The sequence below is a fragment of the Saccoglossus kowalevskii genome, chromosome 16, assembly GCF_978046115.1.
Source record: "Saccoglossus kowalevskii chromosome 16, keSacKowa6.1, whole genome shotgun sequence".
NCBI classification, from domain to species: Eukaryota; Metazoa; Hemichordata; class Enteropneusta; family Harrimaniidae; genus Saccoglossus; species Saccoglossus kowalevskii.
This window is the reverse complement of record NC_140656.1, coordinates 12,305,297-12,325,163: the sequence shown is the minus strand read 5'-3', so window position 1 is coordinate 12,325,163 and position 19,867 is coordinate 12,305,297. Positions and strand designations below refer to the sequence as shown.

General features: G+C 34.7%; 1 protein-coding gene across 1 annotated transcript; it reads right to left on the bottom strand.

Moving 5' to 3' along the window:
- Positions 1-4,528: 4,528 nt before the first annotated feature.
- LOC100371175 (M-phase phosphoprotein 9-like) lies at positions 4,529-19,864 on the bottom strand. Its single transcript, XM_085491060.1, has 15 exons — positions 19,614-19,864; positions 15,273-16,748; positions 14,374-14,474; positions 13,761-13,967; positions 12,873-12,921; positions 11,989-12,150; positions 11,044-11,100; positions 10,244-10,291; positions 9,887-9,951; positions 9,492-9,578; positions 8,931-9,077; positions 8,134-8,738; positions 7,588-7,706; positions 7,039-7,203; positions 4,529-6,572 (listed from the first exon to the last, which is right to left on the bottom strand). Exons 2-15 carry the CDS (start codon positions 16,746-16,748, stop codon positions 6,483-6,485), a joined length of 3,378 nt encoding a protein of 1,125 aa, XP_085347186.1. The 5' UTR covers positions 19,614-19,864; the 3' UTR covers positions 4,529-6,482.
- Positions 19,865-19,867: the final 3 nt, after the last annotated feature.

Below are 19,867 nucleotides of genomic sequence, written 5' to 3'. Positions count from 1 at the left end.
TGGGATTTATACAATTTGATTTATTTGGCCTTGATTTCTTTGTTGATGTGCATTTGACTATCAATCAGTGTTTGGTTTCCAAGTAATATATTGTTAATTTGAGACCCACTCCTGATCTTAACATCGATATACAGTAAATGAAATTTAAACATCTAAATTAAATAAAGTACTTTACTTCTGTCATGAATTAGTTTTTGCGTATCTGTTAATCGACTTAATTAGCTGAATGGCTGTGTTATGTCTGTCATCGTTTAGGCCTATTTGAAGTTTTGGACGGAACTTGGCTCAGTGATTTGGAACTAATTACGAGATAACCGTCGCTATTCTGACTACGAATTCTGACAGTTGGTATCCGTAATTATTAATGTAGTGAACGATTAATCAAAAGATCATATGACGTGTTCAGTACTTAGTGTGATTGGCTGTATGATTGAAGGTTACGCCCTAGAGTCTTTTTTTATGTTTTGTAATTGGTTAGAGTTTTGAAAATGAATAAAGAGAGTTTGAGTTGGTCTTGGAGAGTACACCAGAACAGAGGCAGTCCTGGAGAGCCTTGGGGGCGAGTGTTGACGCAGTCTAAGAGAGTCTTGGTTCAGCCTCGCGATAGTCTTGGGGATTTTTTCCCAGGGCGCTGTGTCTGATAGAGTGCTCGATTGACCGACTAAGACGAGAGTTGAAACGTATTTCGTTGTGTGTGTCTTATTTGACTGTAAAGCTTAAGTGACTTACTTCAAGGGGACGAGATATAGAGACGAGACGAGATTCCCCCCTGACAAGTGTGGAGAACCCCATAGAGGAGAATTTACCCCTGATACTTCACTCGATTTTTTTTATTATTAATTAGTCAAAAGTTTGTCAAAAATTTGTGCTATCGATCACACCTTCAATATGATACTGATAAATACTCAGCTTTGTTTGTCCATTTTGGGTTTTTAACTTTGAGTCAGTGTCCTTTATTCTTAGATATGTTATTTTTATACAAATGAGTTAACAGCTTATACGACTCATCTAGTATATTATCAGTGTTAAATTTTTATGTTCCAAATCGTAGTTTACGTTTTACCCCTCTGTTTTGTCCACCGCGCTGTCGTATTGATATATTTTAAATTTTTCCCACTTGTGAGATGCATGAACAACTTCAATAATTTATTGCGAAATGGTTCAGAACTTGATATTTTTAGTAATTTTAGTAAAGTTAAATTCAGATATTTTAATTGTATATGTTTTTTTATCGTATATGTTATTTACTGTATTTTGATGTATGTGTGAGTGAGAAGCCTGTAAATGTACAAAAATATACAACGTTAAAAGAAACACAATTCTATTTTGTCTGTAACTCGAAAGTTGGTTAACTGTTAAATAAAGTTTGAGTTACTCAATGTGGACGTTCAACAAAAACAAAAATATAGGTTGCCCGTGATTCGAAGTTCTGTTAACTGTTAATTGAACATCGAGTTACAATTTGGGCGTGGTTTCTGTAATATGGGTGTGGTCATTTTTTAACTCGATGTTTTCACATGTTCGTAACTCAAATAATTCATCATCTCTATTGTCTATGGTTAAAGGGCGATGGTCGTCGCGCAGCGCGTGTTAACATTGAACGTAAGCAGTGTATTTTACACGCGTAATCTGCGCAGCGTGTGTTAAAATTGAACGTAAACAGTGTATTTTACACGCGTAATCTGCGCAGCGCGTGTTAAAATTGAACGTAAACAGTGTATTTTACACGCGTAATCTGCGCAGCGCGTGTTAAAATTGAACGTAAACAGTGTATTTTACACGCGTAATCTGCGCAGCGCGTGTTAAAATTGAACGTAAACAGTGTATTTTACACGCGTAATCTGCGCAGCGCGTGTTAAAATTGAACGTAAACAGTGTATTTTACACGCGTAATCTGCGCAGCGCGTGTTAAAATTGAACGTAAACAGTGTATTTTACATGCGTAATTTGCGCAGCGTGACGGCAACCGCCCTTTAGGGACTGGTCATTTTCTTTGACCGGGGGTGCTGGGAGTCTGATTTTGCAAAAGTAGAAAAAGACTCGACCCCGCCCACAAGCAAAAAACCATAACCGGGTGACCCTCTCTTCACAACATCTGAAAATGCATTGACCCACCACAAATAAACTTTTGATTTATGTCAACTACTTGGTTTACTTTCGATAAAGTTAAAGTTTTGTGACTTGTCTCCAGGTTTCTGTCCTCCTCCCTGATCTGGTGATATAGACATTCTGAATTGTCTCAGTTTCTTCATTTTCACTCCTGATTCCCTGAACAACAATGTTATCAAATCTCTGAATCATCCTCTGTAGAATCTTTTGTAAATCTATAGATGGCATAGGATTTCTGAACGTACTCCACTTTTTCTACATCTCATCTCTGTCAGCTTTTCTTGGAACGTCACATGTTACAGTTCTAACTTTATCCTGCTTCTTACCTTTCCTGAATAAACTGTGATGCTGCAAGCATTTGTCAGAGATCAGATATTGTCATATCTTTTACAACAATGTCCAACCAGTTATAGTCCTATATTCTTTATGCTTCTTTTGTTATGGTAGTGCAGTAGATATTGACATTTAGCAGGTACAAATAGCTTATATACCAGATTATGCGATTTACTGTTGTTTTGATATTTTTTATTAATTGTAAATTTAAATTTCAAATATTTCATACTCATTTTTTGCTACCTTCTTTGGTATTATACATTATAATGAGTTGAGTTACTCAAAAAAGAAAACTGTTTGAGTGCAAGCATTGGTTGTTTATTAACAATGAAACAAATACAATAAACTTTACATTTTGTGGAGAAATTTGAAAATGTTAAAAGAAAGTTTATGAACTTTGTACAGTAATTGTATTGACTCCCCCCTCCCAGGCTATGAAAGAAATGCAATCACCCCTCTATCCAATTTCAAAATAGCTTCCGCCCCCCAATTTCCCCTGGCACCCTAGCCAAAAAAATGTACCCTAGGGGTTATTCTAACAGTAGCCGACTGAGTCCATCAACTTGCATAATTCCTCAATATGACCTTTTTGAATTTCAAAATATTAATTAAACTTGTAAAGATGTTTTACATGTTTGTAAAAAATAATACTAAAGATCGCAATGATTTTTAAAAACATTTTTAGTTCTGGGAACACACATTTACATCTGTTTTGAGATTTAAACGTAGGATTTCAAAATAACCAAACTTTTGAGAGAGCTACAACTGTACTTGAACAAACACTCAAAAATAAAGGAGAGAGTTAATCAAGTGTTAAGTTCACAACAAATTGGGAACACTTTCTATTCAGTGCACCACCTCTGGAATAGCAACTTCCACACAGAATCAAATAAGGTCACATTTCTATGCACTTCGCCATGAGCATTTAGCATAGTTTGGCGGTGCTGTTAGTATGAATGTTTCCCAACTTGTATGTTGGTCCTGTTTTACTCGTAAATTATCATTTAGTCAGTGATCGATAAATTGAGTCGTTTACCTCTAAGACACACTATAATCAACACAAGCACAAATCCGACAAGCTATGAGGGTGACATATGAAATAGATTGAGTATACAGTGAGCATGTGCTGTTAGTTACGCCCTGTTATCGACTGTAAATTATTTTATTTTCGCTAATTCAGTGAAAATATAATCCAGCGAATATAGCTTTTATTCCATATTTTACATTCAACTAAATCAGGTAAAAATAAACTCCATGCTAAAACATCCAAAATGTTCTTCCAGTGAAATTAATTCCAGCTAAAATAAAGTATTTTACAGTAAGTTGATTTGTATTGGTCCATCACGAAGGAGCACCTCCATGTACTGTAATTACTCAATTAGAAGTGTGCACCTCTTTTACAAGTGCATACCCCTAATACAAATACCACAATTACTCTATTAGAACTGTGTTACAGAAGGATGTACATAGCAATGTGGGGAACTCATACTTGCTTGACTCCACTTACATGACAGATGAATCAACCACACAAGATGTTCTGCACAGATAGTCCGACATTTATTACTAACCAGCACTTTGGCTATGTGGTCAGGTTGCCAACTGACATCTCCTATGTTAACAAGTGCACCACCAATACAAACACATGTACTGTAATTACTCTATTGGAAGTGCATAGCCAATACAATATAAATACCGTAATTACCATATCTAATCTTAAAGAAAGTCTCAGGAACCAGTTTTCTCAGAGGACGAGTTACATCACACAACATTCTATGTTGCTTAGACGCGCAACACTGTACCATGTATTTCTATGGGCTCTGTGCAAGCTGCTGTGAAACGCCGATCGAAGAGCCGGTGAAAACAGCACAAATTCAACTTTGAGGTAATCCTGAGCAAACAAATTGATACATGTTGCTCATGTAGGGGTACACTTTTCAGGAGAGTCTAAATAACTAGAACAATGTAGTTTTCTGAGAGTTTTTGATCGTTGTTTTAATCAGTGATGATTGCCACTAATAACACATGTGTAATATACAATGGCAATATCAGTTGTGATTTACAGTCATAAATAACAGATCCAACAAAATTATTGTAGTGATTTTTATTAAATGAGAAAAATAAACCAAACTCAAATAATAGAGCATTGCTTATTACAAAAATACTTTCAAATTTTAAAAGTAATAAAAACATTTAAAAATATTGCTACTCATAAATTTCAAAAATTTACATCTAGTCATAAAATAAAATGACTCAAAAACAGTAAACATTTCTACTGTGGACTTTCAAAGAAAAAATACTACAAAGACAAATTTTGTACTAAGTATATCCGCCCTTGGTAACAACAATAATGCACCTATTTGATACTGCTGATACAGACATCTGATATTGTGGATACTGATAGTAGCAATTTCAATAAGACCTATATTCGCAACATATTTTGCTAATACTAGTGGTAGCAACTTTATTAAGGTGAATATTAGCAACAATTATTTGCATATTACTTTGATACTGACAGTAATGACATGGGTAACACGCATATTGGTATTACTTTAAAGTACTGATGGCAACTATATCTAGGTGATTGTTCGCAAGATTGATTTGCATATTAACTTGATGCTGGCAATACATGTATTTATAACATTATAACATGTTCCTTTTATACTGACAATGGTGAATATTGTGACACTGTGGATACTGGTGGTAGCAATTTTAATAAGACCAATGTTGGCCAAATATTTTGAATATTACTTTGATACTAACAATGGTGATACCACCATTAATAAAGTCAATGTTGAACATGAATGTGCATACGATTTGGACTGTCCAATGAATGTATCACATCATTATTTAGACCATACCTTTGTATCATATCAAGATTTGGACAGTGTCCTTGACTGACCAGATCAGATCATAGTTTGGATCAAACCTAATTATTATATCATACCAGTACTGTGTTTTAGACAGTGTTCTTGACTGACCAGATCAGATCATAGTTTGGATCAAACCTAATTATTATATCATACCAGTACTGTGTTTTTAGACAGTTTCCTTGACTGACCAGATCAGATCATAGTTTGGATCAAACCTAATTATTATATCATACCAGTACTGTGTTTTAGACAGTGTCCTTGACTGACCAGATCAGATCATAGTTTGGATCAAACCTGATTATTATATCATACCAGTACTGTGTTTTTAGACAGTTTCCTTGACTGACCAGATCAGATCACAGTTTGGATCAAACCTAATTATTATATCATACCAGTACTGTGTTTTAGACAGTTTCCTTGACTGACCAGATCAGATCATAGTTTGGATCAAACCTGATTATTATATCATACCAGTACTGTGTTTTTAGACAGTTTCCTTGACTGACCAGATCAGATCACAGTTTGGATCAAACCTAATTATTATATCATACCAGTACTGTGTTTTAGACGGTTTCCTTGACTGACCAGATCAGATCATAGTTTGGATCAAACCTGATTATTATATCATACCAGTACTGTGTTTTTAGACAGTTTCCTTGACTGACCAGATCAGATCATAGTTTGGATCAAACCTGATTATTATATCATACCAGTACTGTGTTTTTAGACAGTTTCCTTGACTGACTGACTGACTAAATTAAATCAAAATTTGATTTATAACCTTGAATATCCAAAATAATGTCATAATAATCATAATTTGAACCATATCTTAAGCACACTAATTTAATTTGACATAATTTAGAGACTTCTCACTTATTGAAAATATTGCAATCTTATCTAACCACCTTAGATTACTTTCACAATGTCTTGATTCACACAGATATAAAATTGCAAATAAAAACAAAACAAAACTTCACTAGATTTCCACTCATTAACAAAACCGAAATTCACACACATTTCAAGATGACATACAGGATGGATTTGTGTTAAATTAGTTTCAAACATTCACTATAGGTGATGATTTATAATTTCATCCTTCAAACAAACAAGTTTATAGACACGGCAGCTCACAATCACAGTAACAAAAGACTAATTTCCTTCATTCTTTCATTATGTCTTGATAACATAATTTTTGCGCAAAGTCATTCTGATGGTTCCTAGTTCAGTGGATATGTTGTCCAGCCTCTCTTCTATTCTTTGCTGTAATAGAACAGTGTGTTAGAATGTGTCAAAATAATTACTATATTATGTTTCATATTCAATTTTTTAATAACAAGTGTATATGTATATATTCAAAATGGTAATAATCAATCTCTACCAGGGAATTTTTTGGTCAAAGATATTCTATCATACAATTTCATAGGAACAAAATTCTGTTGATTCGCTGACACAAAAACTAGATCCAGAACATTTGACAAGGTTGTGTTAAAAATTAAGCAAATCTTCCGATGACAACATGATCCCATGTCAGATTAAGTATATGCTTGGGTTGAGACAAATTTAAATGGTTGATAGTCAATGCCCTAGGTGAGATATTGAATAGTACCATGATCCATTCCTAACTGATGATTAATGACATGGAAAGTTCAGATAGTTTGTGAATCGAGCTATAAGTAATTAAAGTTTTGGAATTCAGTTGATTTGTAGCAGTAAAGTTTTTCCTTACCTGTTCACGTCTGGTATGCAAAGTAGCCCTGGGTCCAGAGTGGGGTAGACGACTTAATGTGGATTCCAACTGGTTTTTCTCTGCAATCAGTTCATCTAATTTTCTCTCTGTTTCTTTGACTTTCTTGATTCTTTCCATGATTGCTGCATCTGAATTGTGCACAGTCTGTAATTCAAAAGACAATTACAGTGTAAATGTACAATGCTATTTGGTTACTGATAATGCTGCCTTTATTACTCAGATCAACTGGGAGATATGGAAGATATGAACGAAAGGAGCCAAACATCCAACAGAAGCGCTCTTTGAGATGGGGATTCTGAGGACAGGAACAGTACAATGGCTAACACTCATCCCCGTCTGATAGGATGCCATTCTCCCAAACCTAATACATGTACTAGTACCTCATGTTTGGTAGTGGTCTGGTCAGAATATACTGTGAAGCTGAGAGGAATGAATAAAAAACACCTTATTGTAAAGTGACTACAATTCCAGATTTAAAAAAAAATAGAACTCAGAACGAGTAAAGGTTATGGTCGCTACAGTGCTTACTTTGTAGTCTTTTGATTCTGGACTCTTGGATTTCTTTGGTTTCTTTTCCCATGCTGGACTAGCAGTATAAACACCAGACTTTACTTTGTCTAATGTAGAATCTAATAATGAATCATTATCTGGTGGAGAACAGAAAAACAGTGAACATTATATTAGAATACATGTCAGTTTATTTCTGACTTACAAGGTAGTGATTTTGATTCATAGGTTAGATCTTAAAGTTACAAAGTGTGTGTGTGTGTGTGTGTGTGTGTGTGTGTGTGTGTATTAGGAGGGAGTCTGGACAGAATTTTGTTTTAGTTTATTGGCAACTGTCATTATTGTTTACATATTCAAGTCAGAGTATATCAACAAGCTGCAGATGGCACCAGAGTGTTACGTCAGAGGGAGACATCGGTTACTAAAGGGGAAAATTGATAGTGGTTTCACATCTTGCTCATCTGATTACAGCAGACGTTGTCGGTTGATTGAATGTTATATGTAATTAATGATACAGAAATAGGGAGAAGGTAGATTACGAAAAAAGAGAAATTAAACAGTACTCACCTGACAGGTTACTGAAATCTAATCTTGTGATGCCAGCAGCACCGGGTGACTTGGACTTGGGCGACTTGGATTTCTCGGGCGTATTTACTTTATTATTTGTATTCGGTGACTGACTATCTAATAACCAGTCTTTAGCTGGGCTACTGTCTCCTCTCCTTTTAGGACTCTCATCTTTCACAGGTTTTTCAATATTATTTAAATTGACATCGAATCGGGTTGCATTGCCTTTATCTTTATCCATTAAACCTTTAAACCTTGGAGATATCTCCACTGATGGAGTCAGCAAAGATCTACCCGGTGAAGATGCAGGCCTGGGACTTGACCTTGGAGTTCTGTTGAAACTACTAGACTTAGTTGGGGTAGTACAAGTAGTTGGCAACTTAGCATACGATGGAGAGAGATCAGATTTTACAGGAGATGGTGTTGATGTTTTTGGAGAAAATTTTCTTGGTCTGACTTTGTCATCTTTCTTCCACTTGTCCATCTGAGCTGCTGCTCTGATCATGGGGGAGGAGGGTCTTGCCGAATCATATCCATTAGTTGCTCCAAATAGGCTGCTCTGACCAGAAATGTTCCCACTTCTTCCTCCAGATGAGCTTAATCTGCTGTGATGTTATGATAAACAATAAACATTGTTACATTGATGTGAATAACCTTGACGTCAAATAAACATGTTTTATCTCACATATCATGACAGATCTGCATGGTATCTCCATACTATGTCATCAGATTGTTTCTTGCAAGCAGATTGAATGTTCATAAGATACTTTCTATATAGTATTGCAATAAGGATTTACCTTGTACTCAGTAAGCTTGTACTTAATGGACTGTGCGACTGATCTTGACCAGTAAACATATTATAATCTACGCTTGGTTGTAACCACTTCCTTACAGATCCTGTGGATGACTTAGTTTCTGCTAATCTTTCCTTTAATCTGGATAAACTGCGGAAATAAGCAGTCATAAATCTTTAATATTGCAGTTCAGCGTAGTTTCTCATTATATTATCAGCATTATTTAAGACCCAAATCAACAATCCTTCTTTACTGGTGGTTCATGTGTAATTTATTTGCGGTTTGTCATGCTTTTCTTGGCAAAAATCTCCACAAATATACAATTTACATTCATAATTGTGACATACAATCACTGCAGTAATATTCATGGACACATCTAATCAAGTTTCCAACTTAAAAGTAAATGATCTCCATTGTTTGGAGTCCATTTCAACCCATATACAGAAATTTAAAGGGCAGTAGTCATACACATGAAGCAACATATACACATGTAGTCAAATGTCTTGTGTTTTTTGACAATAAATTTGATAACCATTGATATATTATTTTGAAACTCAAAGGTACCTAATTGTTGGTGATAATCCAGTTTCTCTCATTACTGCATTCTCATGATCTAGCCTCTTCACCTCCAACTCTAATTTGCTTATTCTCCTATGAAAACAAATATTACAAGCAAAGGTTTACTTCACATATCACAATACTTTCATGCTATATAGAGCAACAAGGTATTTATCCCAACAATAACAAGACTTGCATAACACATAGCAACCCTGGGACATAGCAACATGCCATATGGTAGAACCAATATAAAGAAACATAACACACGTCAGCACCAGAACATGACATATAGTACACCAGAATATAGCAAAATGACACATGGTAGCACCGAATATAGCAAAATTATTCAATGGTAGCACCAGGATATAGCAAAATGACACACATAATAAAACCTAACTCACCTTTTATGATTAGCCAAATCTGCTTTAGAATCATACAATTCTGTTTCTGTTTTGTTTAAATGGAACTGGGAATAAGAACATAAATAGATTACACTAAATGAATAATGCTCATATGTCAAGTGATGCAGTAACAGGATAATGTAATAAAATGTAAAGATAACTTGGCCCATATTAAGAATTTTGGAGTTCCGACTTTAAGACAAATAAAATAGCCTTCAAAAAGCAGTAATAATACCCACAAGCTGCAAATTTAAGTCATGTTCCAGTATTAGTTGATATAAATACAGTTTATATGTCCTGCCATGGTTCTTAGTCATGCACAGTTGTCAAATCCTACATACTATATAAAATGCTTACTTTTGTGTTTTCATGTTCTTTGCCAAGGGCTTCATATTCTAACATGAGCTGCAAAAAACAACAACAATACTTACATTATTAGAGCAGTTATTGTAGTATAGAGTGTATCGTTCTTACAAAGACAAAAGTAAATGAACAAAACTAAATACAAGTCCCCATCCAGTTTTTAGTGACTGTCAACATTAGTGTCAAATAATTATTTACACTTATGTGCCAAACTTGATACAAATTGGAGCCAGTTTATTTGTGTGATCCTTTCCTTTACTCTGCCCATGACATTCATAATACATTTGTAGTATGAAAAAGATAATTTTTAATCAGATTCTGAAACAGATGCATGTGCAAATTATGTATGTGTAAAGTTTGAAAATTATCAAAAAATAGCGTCCGTAAAAACAAAATGGCCATTAGTCAGCCCTTCTGAATCAAATCTAGGGAAAAGAATGATGTGCATCAAGGACCTATTATATTCAATGGACATATCAAGTTTGAATGAAATATGTCCATGCGAACCCAAGATTCAATTTTAGAATACTTGATTATAATGAATTTTTAGCACTAAAATGGTCTCCATTCAGCCATCTTGAATTAGATCATGAAACAAATAAATGCCCATATGTATGATATGTGATGTGTGTTTGAAGTTTGAATGAAATCAGTACTGGCATGCCTGAGATACAGGTGCGGACAGACCTATGCATATATGAGAAATTATAATTCCCTGTTTTCGAACTACATCCAAACTGGGACTAAAATCATTAGATTCATACATATATATATATTTATAAAACTATTCTCACCTTTTGCAGCATTTCTTGACTTCTACTTTCTCCCCTTGCAGTGAGCTCATCTTGTAACTGTCATTATGAAAAATTGAAAACATTAATTATCTGAGTTGCTACAGTACACTTGTCCCAATAAATCATACCCTCTAGCTACTAAGTATTTTGGAATGCTAGTTACTCAAGAATCTGGGTTTGGGTCTAGCGTCCTCAGGCATGCCGATCACGTCACCCTATCAGCAGTTGCTTTGTTATGGGGACGACACTGGCAAGGTAAGACACCGTTTGTTACTGGTCTTAACTAGGTGGTAGTCGTAAGTAGGAAATATTGTTCCGGGCTGGGACACCCTTTATTGTTTCTGTTTTTGCCCGGAAACCCACCACCTCTTGGTGTCTGACTCTGCCTACAGTTCAAAATAGTCATTTTGACTGACCGGAGTCTATGGTGGGTAATTGAACGTAGTAAATTTAGGCAGAAGGTTTTCAACCCGCCTATTGGCCTAGTCCTCGTAAATGGAGAAAACCAGAAGTGATCATGGTGCAAGATGGCGCGGGCCTCTTTGCCTCGGTCAAGTGTTGCGTGACGTGGAAGAAAATCTATGAGGTTTCCTCTGACCATGATTTCTCTCTCCGTCGTTGGCCGACTCGCAGATTAATGTCATTTAAAATATAGCAAATCGGTAAAAATAGTACTTTTTGTTGTGAATGGTGTTGCAGAGTGCCCTCTAACAGGACTGATTTTGTAGGTGAGTCTTCTATTAAAATGGTACAATGCAACAGAGGGAATGCGGTTTCTATTAGAGCATCTATACACATAATAAATGGTGATTTTTTTAGTTCTCAGTTGTTCAAAAAGAACGAGTCAGACTTCTATTAGGGATGCGGCTTCTACTACAGATTTTCCGTTAAGTTTTCAACGATCACTATATCGATGTGCAATTTTCCATTGTGTCAATTACTTACCCTATAGGATTCATGCAATGACATGTCTAAGTCATGATTTCGTTGCTCCATTCTCTGAATCTGTCCTTCTTTTTGTTTACAGTATAGTTTTAAATTGTCAATTCTTTGTTCTAATGCTTTGACTGTACCCACAGCGACATCATACCTCTCAGCACCATCTGTCTATGAACAAAGATGTATCGTAATTAAATACTGTGGAATACTTTATTTTCGCTGGAATTAATTTTCGCTGAAAAGGCTTTTTGGGCGTTTTGTATGGAATTTATTTTCACTGATTTTTGATGAGTTTAATGTGAAATATAGGAAAAAAAGTATATTCACTGGATTTTATTTTCACGGAGTCATCCCTTCAGCGAAAATAGCGAAAATAAATTCCAAGCGAAAATAAAGTATTCTACAGTATTGTTAATAGTTTTTTGAAAATTAAATGTTTCAAATTAAACAACTTATTATTGGATATGCCGATAACACAGTTGTGTATCTGGGTATATATGATGGCAAGAAAATACATAAATTCCAGGATATATGTCCTAATTTTTTTAATATTTCCTACTTTTCTCACAATTATGCTTGGCTTGTTCATACCATCAAATATGATTGTCTCAAAACACCATAAAAAGTGCATTTTTAATAAATTTAAACTTATGCTTCAATGCAATTTTTAAAAAAAAACATTCATTAAAGTTTCATCTGTAAGAACAAATGTTTAATACTATAAATTGAGTATATAGTATGTCTTCTCTGAACATTGGTATAAATTTGAGATAGAAGCTGTCATTCTCATATTCTGAATCTATCAAAATGATATTCAGTTTGAAGCTTACATTTTGACAATCTGATACTCAAGATTGATATACGTTAATTATTTATAAAACCATACTTACTAGTTGTATTTGTAAGTTGAGTACTGAGGTTTCCAACTCTTCAATTCGACTGCAATTAACCAGATATAAATCAGTTATCAATGAAATTTATGCATACTACTTTAAAATTACATCATGGTAAATGCAAGTCACAGCTTTCATTAGAGAACCCACTTCTCATTGTGATGGGGTGATTTTTGGGCATCCCTAACTCTAACACTCACTCCCAGTTACCCAATTCATTTGTATATGCCCCCTCTAGATAACTATAGATGTCCTTAGGAGGGGCATGTACAATTAAATGGGGAGTGCTGGAGGGTTTGCTGTTTGTTTATTTGCCATAGATTACATAAAAGAATAACAATACAACAATAAATAATAACTAATAAATATTGATAAATAATAATAATATTAATCTATGGCTGGGAAACAGAAATTAGCTCATGCTAGGGTTAGGGATGGGGGTACAAAAGAAACTCTTTCCGATATTTGCATAAACAAGAAGAGTATACACCACATAAAAAGCCATTCTTCTTACTAGGTTGCCACAAGCTTTGCAAGTGGTCAACACCCCCCTCAACTGCTGAGTGAACAGCTGACCACACAAGTCCAACCCCCAATATCCCCAATGCTGAGTAGATATGTTATTTATTATGCCACACATTAGGTGGCCTAGAAAAGGTACATTTGATACTAAGCTGTATTTAAATATCATGTATGCCCTGAGATGCACTAGCGTTGAAAAAACCCCATCATTTTCATCATGATGAACATGTGTGGTGTCATTTCACAAGTGTCAAAAATTAGATGTCAGGGAAAAAAATTTTTCAAGTAAAAATAACCTTCCTCTGGCAGTTATTTTGAATAGTCAAAATTGAGTTTTCAATGCAAATCCTTTTTCTTTCATACCTGTTTGCAGACTTCAGTGCTATTTCCAATCGTTCACATCTTTCTTTCAGCTTAGCATTGTTTCTTTCCAATCTTTTATAGGGAGTCTTAGATTTGATATCTGACGATGATTCTAGTTGGTCCTTCAATTCTTTAATTTCTCTTTCATAATAGGTCCTCAGATCTGCCATGTGACGTGCATGTTTTTCACGAAGTGTCAACCTTTGACTGAAATATACATATTAACAAATACAAGATGTTAAATTTTACATGTATTTTTACTTTCATTATGATTTGTTCAACATATCTGGATAAGCAGTGTTCTTCTCATAGCATTATAACAGTTAAATTTCAACGAGTAAAAATCCAAGTATTAGTTTCTGGGTCATCACCAGTTAATTGTAATCCACAGTGAAAATGCCTCCCATGTCAATAAAAAATGCACCTCATTTTGCTACTTCAATGATACAAGAAACAGGTTATGGTGACACATGAATTTGAGGACCCAGTTTATACTATTTCACACGATAAACAAATTGATGTCAATAAAATTGACAGAATGATTAGAAGCACTATTAGAAAGAGGGTTAATGGTGAATTTGTGTTTGCATCAGTAATAACATATGATATTTACCTTGAATTGAGAAATGCATCAGAAAGTGAAGTTGGTGATGAAAATGATCTGTGTAGAGCTGCATCTTTCTTAGGAGTACTAGTTACTTTATCATCACCATGCTGAAATGAAAATACCACACTATGACACACTAAAATTTGACATGGAATTCATGAAAACCAAATTTTGTGAAAGTTCTACACACTACATGAACATGTTGTTGAACCCCAGAACATTTTTTACAAAATTTTATGATTTTCACTGACAATTTATTTATTATTAAAGCTGTTTACAGTATGCCTCTCATTCTTTATACTGACCAAGGCATATAGGATTATTTTCCGCTATAACATTCAGAATTACAAGAATATTAAATGGTCTATATCAAACTATTAGATTCAATTACGTGTGACCCATGTCAAAATGCATCAGTGACCTAGGCCAACATAATTCTCTGACCTATATACTAATTATATCTATATCAAAATTATAACATCAAAATGTAATAGTGACCTAGAACAAAATATATCTGTGAACTAGGCCAGATCATGAGGAAACTACAAAAAAATATATCAAAAATTTATTGCAAACCACTGTTGAAGGCATAGAGCAGCAGCTATAATAATAAGTATATAAAATGCAGGGTACTACTGAAGACAACTTTGATAAGCACATTACAGGTGCTGTAAAATTTGTATTAAACTACATCCCTTAATAGAAGCTGCACCTATTCTACAATTGTGAAACCAAAAATTCATCGTTTATCATATGTGTAGCTGTGTACTCATCAAAGCTGCATCCCAAATGTTGCATTATACCCATTTTTAAATTAACAGAAGCCATGGCTTCTAATACTGATTTCACAGTCAAGAATACACGGACATTTAAAGTAAAATCTCAATGCTATTTATAATGCATACCTTATCTTCTGACTTAGAGCCTAGATCTTCAGGCAAATCTTTAAATGTCTCTTTTTCATCCATTCTCCAATAGGTAAAATCAGAAAATAGCGTTGAATCTTCTGAACTGTTCAACTGATCTGCTTTAGGGGGTGATGATGTTGGAGATTTCTGTTGTTTTTTAGTCCAGTCTGTTAAACTTGTATCTAACTCATCTATGTTGTCTAGACCATTCAAATCTAAATCATCATTGCCGTTAACTACACCTTCTGAGCTCCTAGTTTTTTCTTTATCTTCTTTTTCTTTTTGTGATGATTCTTCATTTTCATCATTTTCCTTGGACAATTCTTTGGATGTTTTATCCTCTGTTTCAACTTCCTCCTTTTCCACTCCATGCTTGGTATGACGTTTCTTTTTTTTATTGTTAAGTAATTCCATCTGAGCTTGGATCAGTTTTAATTGTTGATTATGCTGATCTTGTTGCATCAGTACTTGTTGTTGGTGTTGTTGTTCTAATAGCCTCACAAGATCTTGCCATTTCTCTTGCTGCTCCACAATGCTTTCCAAATCATCTTCTGAATCGGCGTGTTTGAAACTTGCCTCTTCATCTTTTCTGATGTCATCAACATGTTTTTGTTGTGCCTCTGCTTCTCTGTGTAGATCAGCATTTTTAGCATCTTCATCAATTTGAGCATTTATTATATCAGCTAAAAGAGAGCCCATTGGGGAGGCAGAGGATTGAGCCCAAGGTGGCATGCCAGAGAAAAGCATGAAATTACCAAGTTGTGGTGGAAGGCCTTCTTGAACATACTGATCTGTGTCAATAGTAAAGTCTATGTCATCATTCTCATGGAGCTGACTGAAATCAATATCTGGTGTTTCAATTGAAGCGGCATCTTCATCTTCCTCTTCTTTTTCATCAATCTCATCTATCTTACTATCTTCATCACCTGCACTTTGTAATGTCATGTAATCACCAGTTGTAGTTGAGGAAGCACCAGTTACAGCCAAGCTCCCTGCAATACCGGAATCAAAACTGGTACTGGGTGGGCCACCTTCACACGGCACAGCATCTGTTGCAACATCACTGTCATCTTTACATGGTTCACCATCATCTGCAATGTGTACATTGTTTTCAACTTCATCTGCATCTCTATCACCATCACCAGGCGTTTCATCTTGAGTGATAACATTCATTTCATCTTGGGATATGATATCTATATGTTCATTTTCTTTATCCGTATCCACTCCACCGTCTACATTATTGCTTATAACATCATCCTGTGACTTATTTCCTATAGTTGAAGCATCACTTCCAACACTGCCATCTGCTACATGTTCTTCTGGTTGCTCTACATGACTGCTTTTTACCAACATTGTCTCTTCATCTGAGCTATTATCAGGTGAATGTGTTGGTGTTGGACCAGACACATTTATACTAGGAACCACCTCTAAAGCATTTGGAGAGGGCGACTTCGGTGATTCTGGTTCAGCCATCTGAAAGTGAAAAAAAACATTTTTAAAATAATTGCAACTGACACAATTTATCATATCTATCACAATAAATTGACAAGCAGTACCTGAAATTCCCTATTTAGATAAAACTAGTAAGGTACACAATTGTGAAAAGTCAGGTAATTCTGTTTACAGCTGTAGTCGTGATGACTGTAAATAAACATACAATGTATGAAGTATCTTGTACCCACATGTGTATGTTGCTATACATAACATAAGAATAATATCAAAAACACACAGCTGCAATGACTACCACCTTTCAAAGCTCTATAATAACAAAGCAAAACTTCTAGATATAACCTAGATATGAAAACCTCATAACATAATGCAAACTTTCATGCAGCACAGTGCTTTCAGAAAAGCAGTTTCAAACATTTTCAGTCTATAAACATAAAACAATTACAACTTGCCATTTACAAATCAGAACAATCACCATAAATGTCACCGCAGATGAATACAGCTCTTGAAAGGGACAACCCAGTATGCGAGTGTTCATTGGGAAGTGCGATTCAAAATGGTTGTCAATCAATCAACATTTGCGTATCGACTAGAATCTGATTGGCTTAGTAGCACATTGTGAAAAAAACACATGAATTATTATAGCCAATCCAGTTTTCTGAAACCACTGTATATCCTTATGTTCATCAATAAAAATCAAATACTGACAGCATCACAATATTCTTAGTCATTGAAAAGTAACTGAATAATATTCAACTAATTTGCTTAACATTTTTACCACCAGACATTCTTGCCCAAATTATTCTGCACGTTTTTCTTATATTCTTTAATATTTCTGGAAATAACCCTAATTTTGGAGCCAAAAGACCTAATTTGAGTAAATTTTCAGTTTTTAATAAAAAAAATTAGCTATTTTTGTTCCGACCTTCTTAAGGAAAATGCAAACTATAAATGGGGCTATTTTGTAAATTTGTGATAAAAGAGGGAACTGGTGGTGAAAAGATTAAAAATAACAGATAGAAGTAATTTCCCTGAACAAGTTGAAAAATTACAGAATTTATAACAGCTACATATATCAGCAGAAATATTGTGAACAATTTTCTTTATATATACATATATTTTTTAATGTCTAATATGTTTTTAGTCCTTATTTTCCCTATTTCATATCTGTATTGCATTTTATTCTAAAGTCCTAACAAAGATACGATTGCAATAAAGATTATTATTATACATCTGTCGCCGTAACACCATAAGTTACAGCGTGCCGTAATTTTGTGGTATTTTACGGCGTATTTTCATCCTACCATATTAGGAAATGCGAATTACAAATATGGAATGATTACGCGCGTAAGTGTCCTCTAACACAAAGAATTTCGCTGATTCTGTTCTAAACATTTTGAATTTCCATGGTGTATCCTTGGAAGGAAAAAATGTTTAATAATAAGGTTATTACGAGAATACCTCAAATTATGCACTCAGACAGTACGCCACGCACTAACCTCCGCTGCATGTCGGCCTATACTCCAGCTATAACATGTCCACCAAATGTACCAGTGTACATGTACCTGCATTGACCTACACTCACAATTTTTTATCCTTGGTACTGTTGTATTTGTTTTTATCTATTTATTTATTGTCAATTGTGAACATACTTCAGTTTGTATTGAGACTTTTGTAATACTGGTATTAGAGAGTCATGTGGGCTCCTAGCTCCAACAATTCAAGAGTCGTCAAACAATTTTAGGAATGTCAAATCCAGAAACAGTAGGCTCCATGGTTTATTTTTATACTTCTAAACTATGTAGTTGTTTCACTTGCAGCTAGTTTGGTCATTGTCGCCACATTGTAATGTAATTAATTTTGCTTTTTGTATTCTATATAATTTTCTCAAACTAACAGAGTATTCACCGTTCACTGTATTCACCGTATTGTATTAAAGGCACAGATCAAAAGACCACCACAAAAACTGAATGATTTTTTAGAAATACTCTTACTTCATCAAAATTTACCATCATCAAAAGTGTACATAACATGTTATTAGTTGTGAGAATACATTCACATTTGTTGAATCCCATGCGATGTTTTGATGGTATTCACAATGCTATGTATGACCTTCGTTTGTCTTGTTTTTATGATTTATTTCACACTTAACATGGGATCTCACAGTGAAAAAAAAATTGTGCATCACTTCTGAAGTACAAATGTACCAGGAATACGTATCTCTATAAACTATAAAATCGCAATTTGAAACCTTCTCCATCAAGGGTACCAGTATTTCTAGGTTGACAAGCCATAGTCACTCTATCACTCGTAATTAGTGTCCACCAAGTATAATTTTACAACCCTCAACCATCCATGCCTCAATAGCTGGGCAAAATTCGATTCAACAGAAACATTTACACAACAGTATATCTCATCCATTCAAATACTTCTAGCGTTTTCTTTTACAAATCACACTGACCTTTATGAACGCAATTAAAAGTCAAGAACGATAAGCTGGATAAGTTGACTCTAGCGACACCAGTTTTTGTTATCATCGAGTATGTTGCTATGTGTCGATAATTAAAAAAACTTACTTGAATCGTTTCAGAAGACACTGTCCACGGTTTTACTTTTGAAACTTGCGCCGGATTAGTATTTAATTAGGTTCGCTGCTAGTTCGTTTTAACGGACTGAACACGCACTGACATGCTGTGATCGGTTAGGACAGTGGCTAAACGATAACATGTTTTGTAAACAAATGCCAAGAGAGTTCACCGTCACTTGTCAAAGTTGACAGCTAAGAAACGTGCTTCGTAAACTACAAAGATCTTACGACAATGTGAAATATTCACATACTATGTATCACAGTTACACGTTTTTCACATGCATATGGTATTTCCAACTCACCTTCTTGATAGCTGCACAAACAATGGCGATGACAATACAGATTTACATTCAGATCACTCGTACAGGACAGGTCCCAGCAGGATCTTTACCTTTACCAATACATCACGATAAATATTATGTCATCGGTCTTTGCGGTTATCCTTATTATTGAGCAACACACATCAAAGAACTAATCATAAAACATACCAATATCTCGTTTGCGTGTAGTAATTTAAACCTGCTGGGCGAAAATGAAGTTTCTTATCAAACCTTGC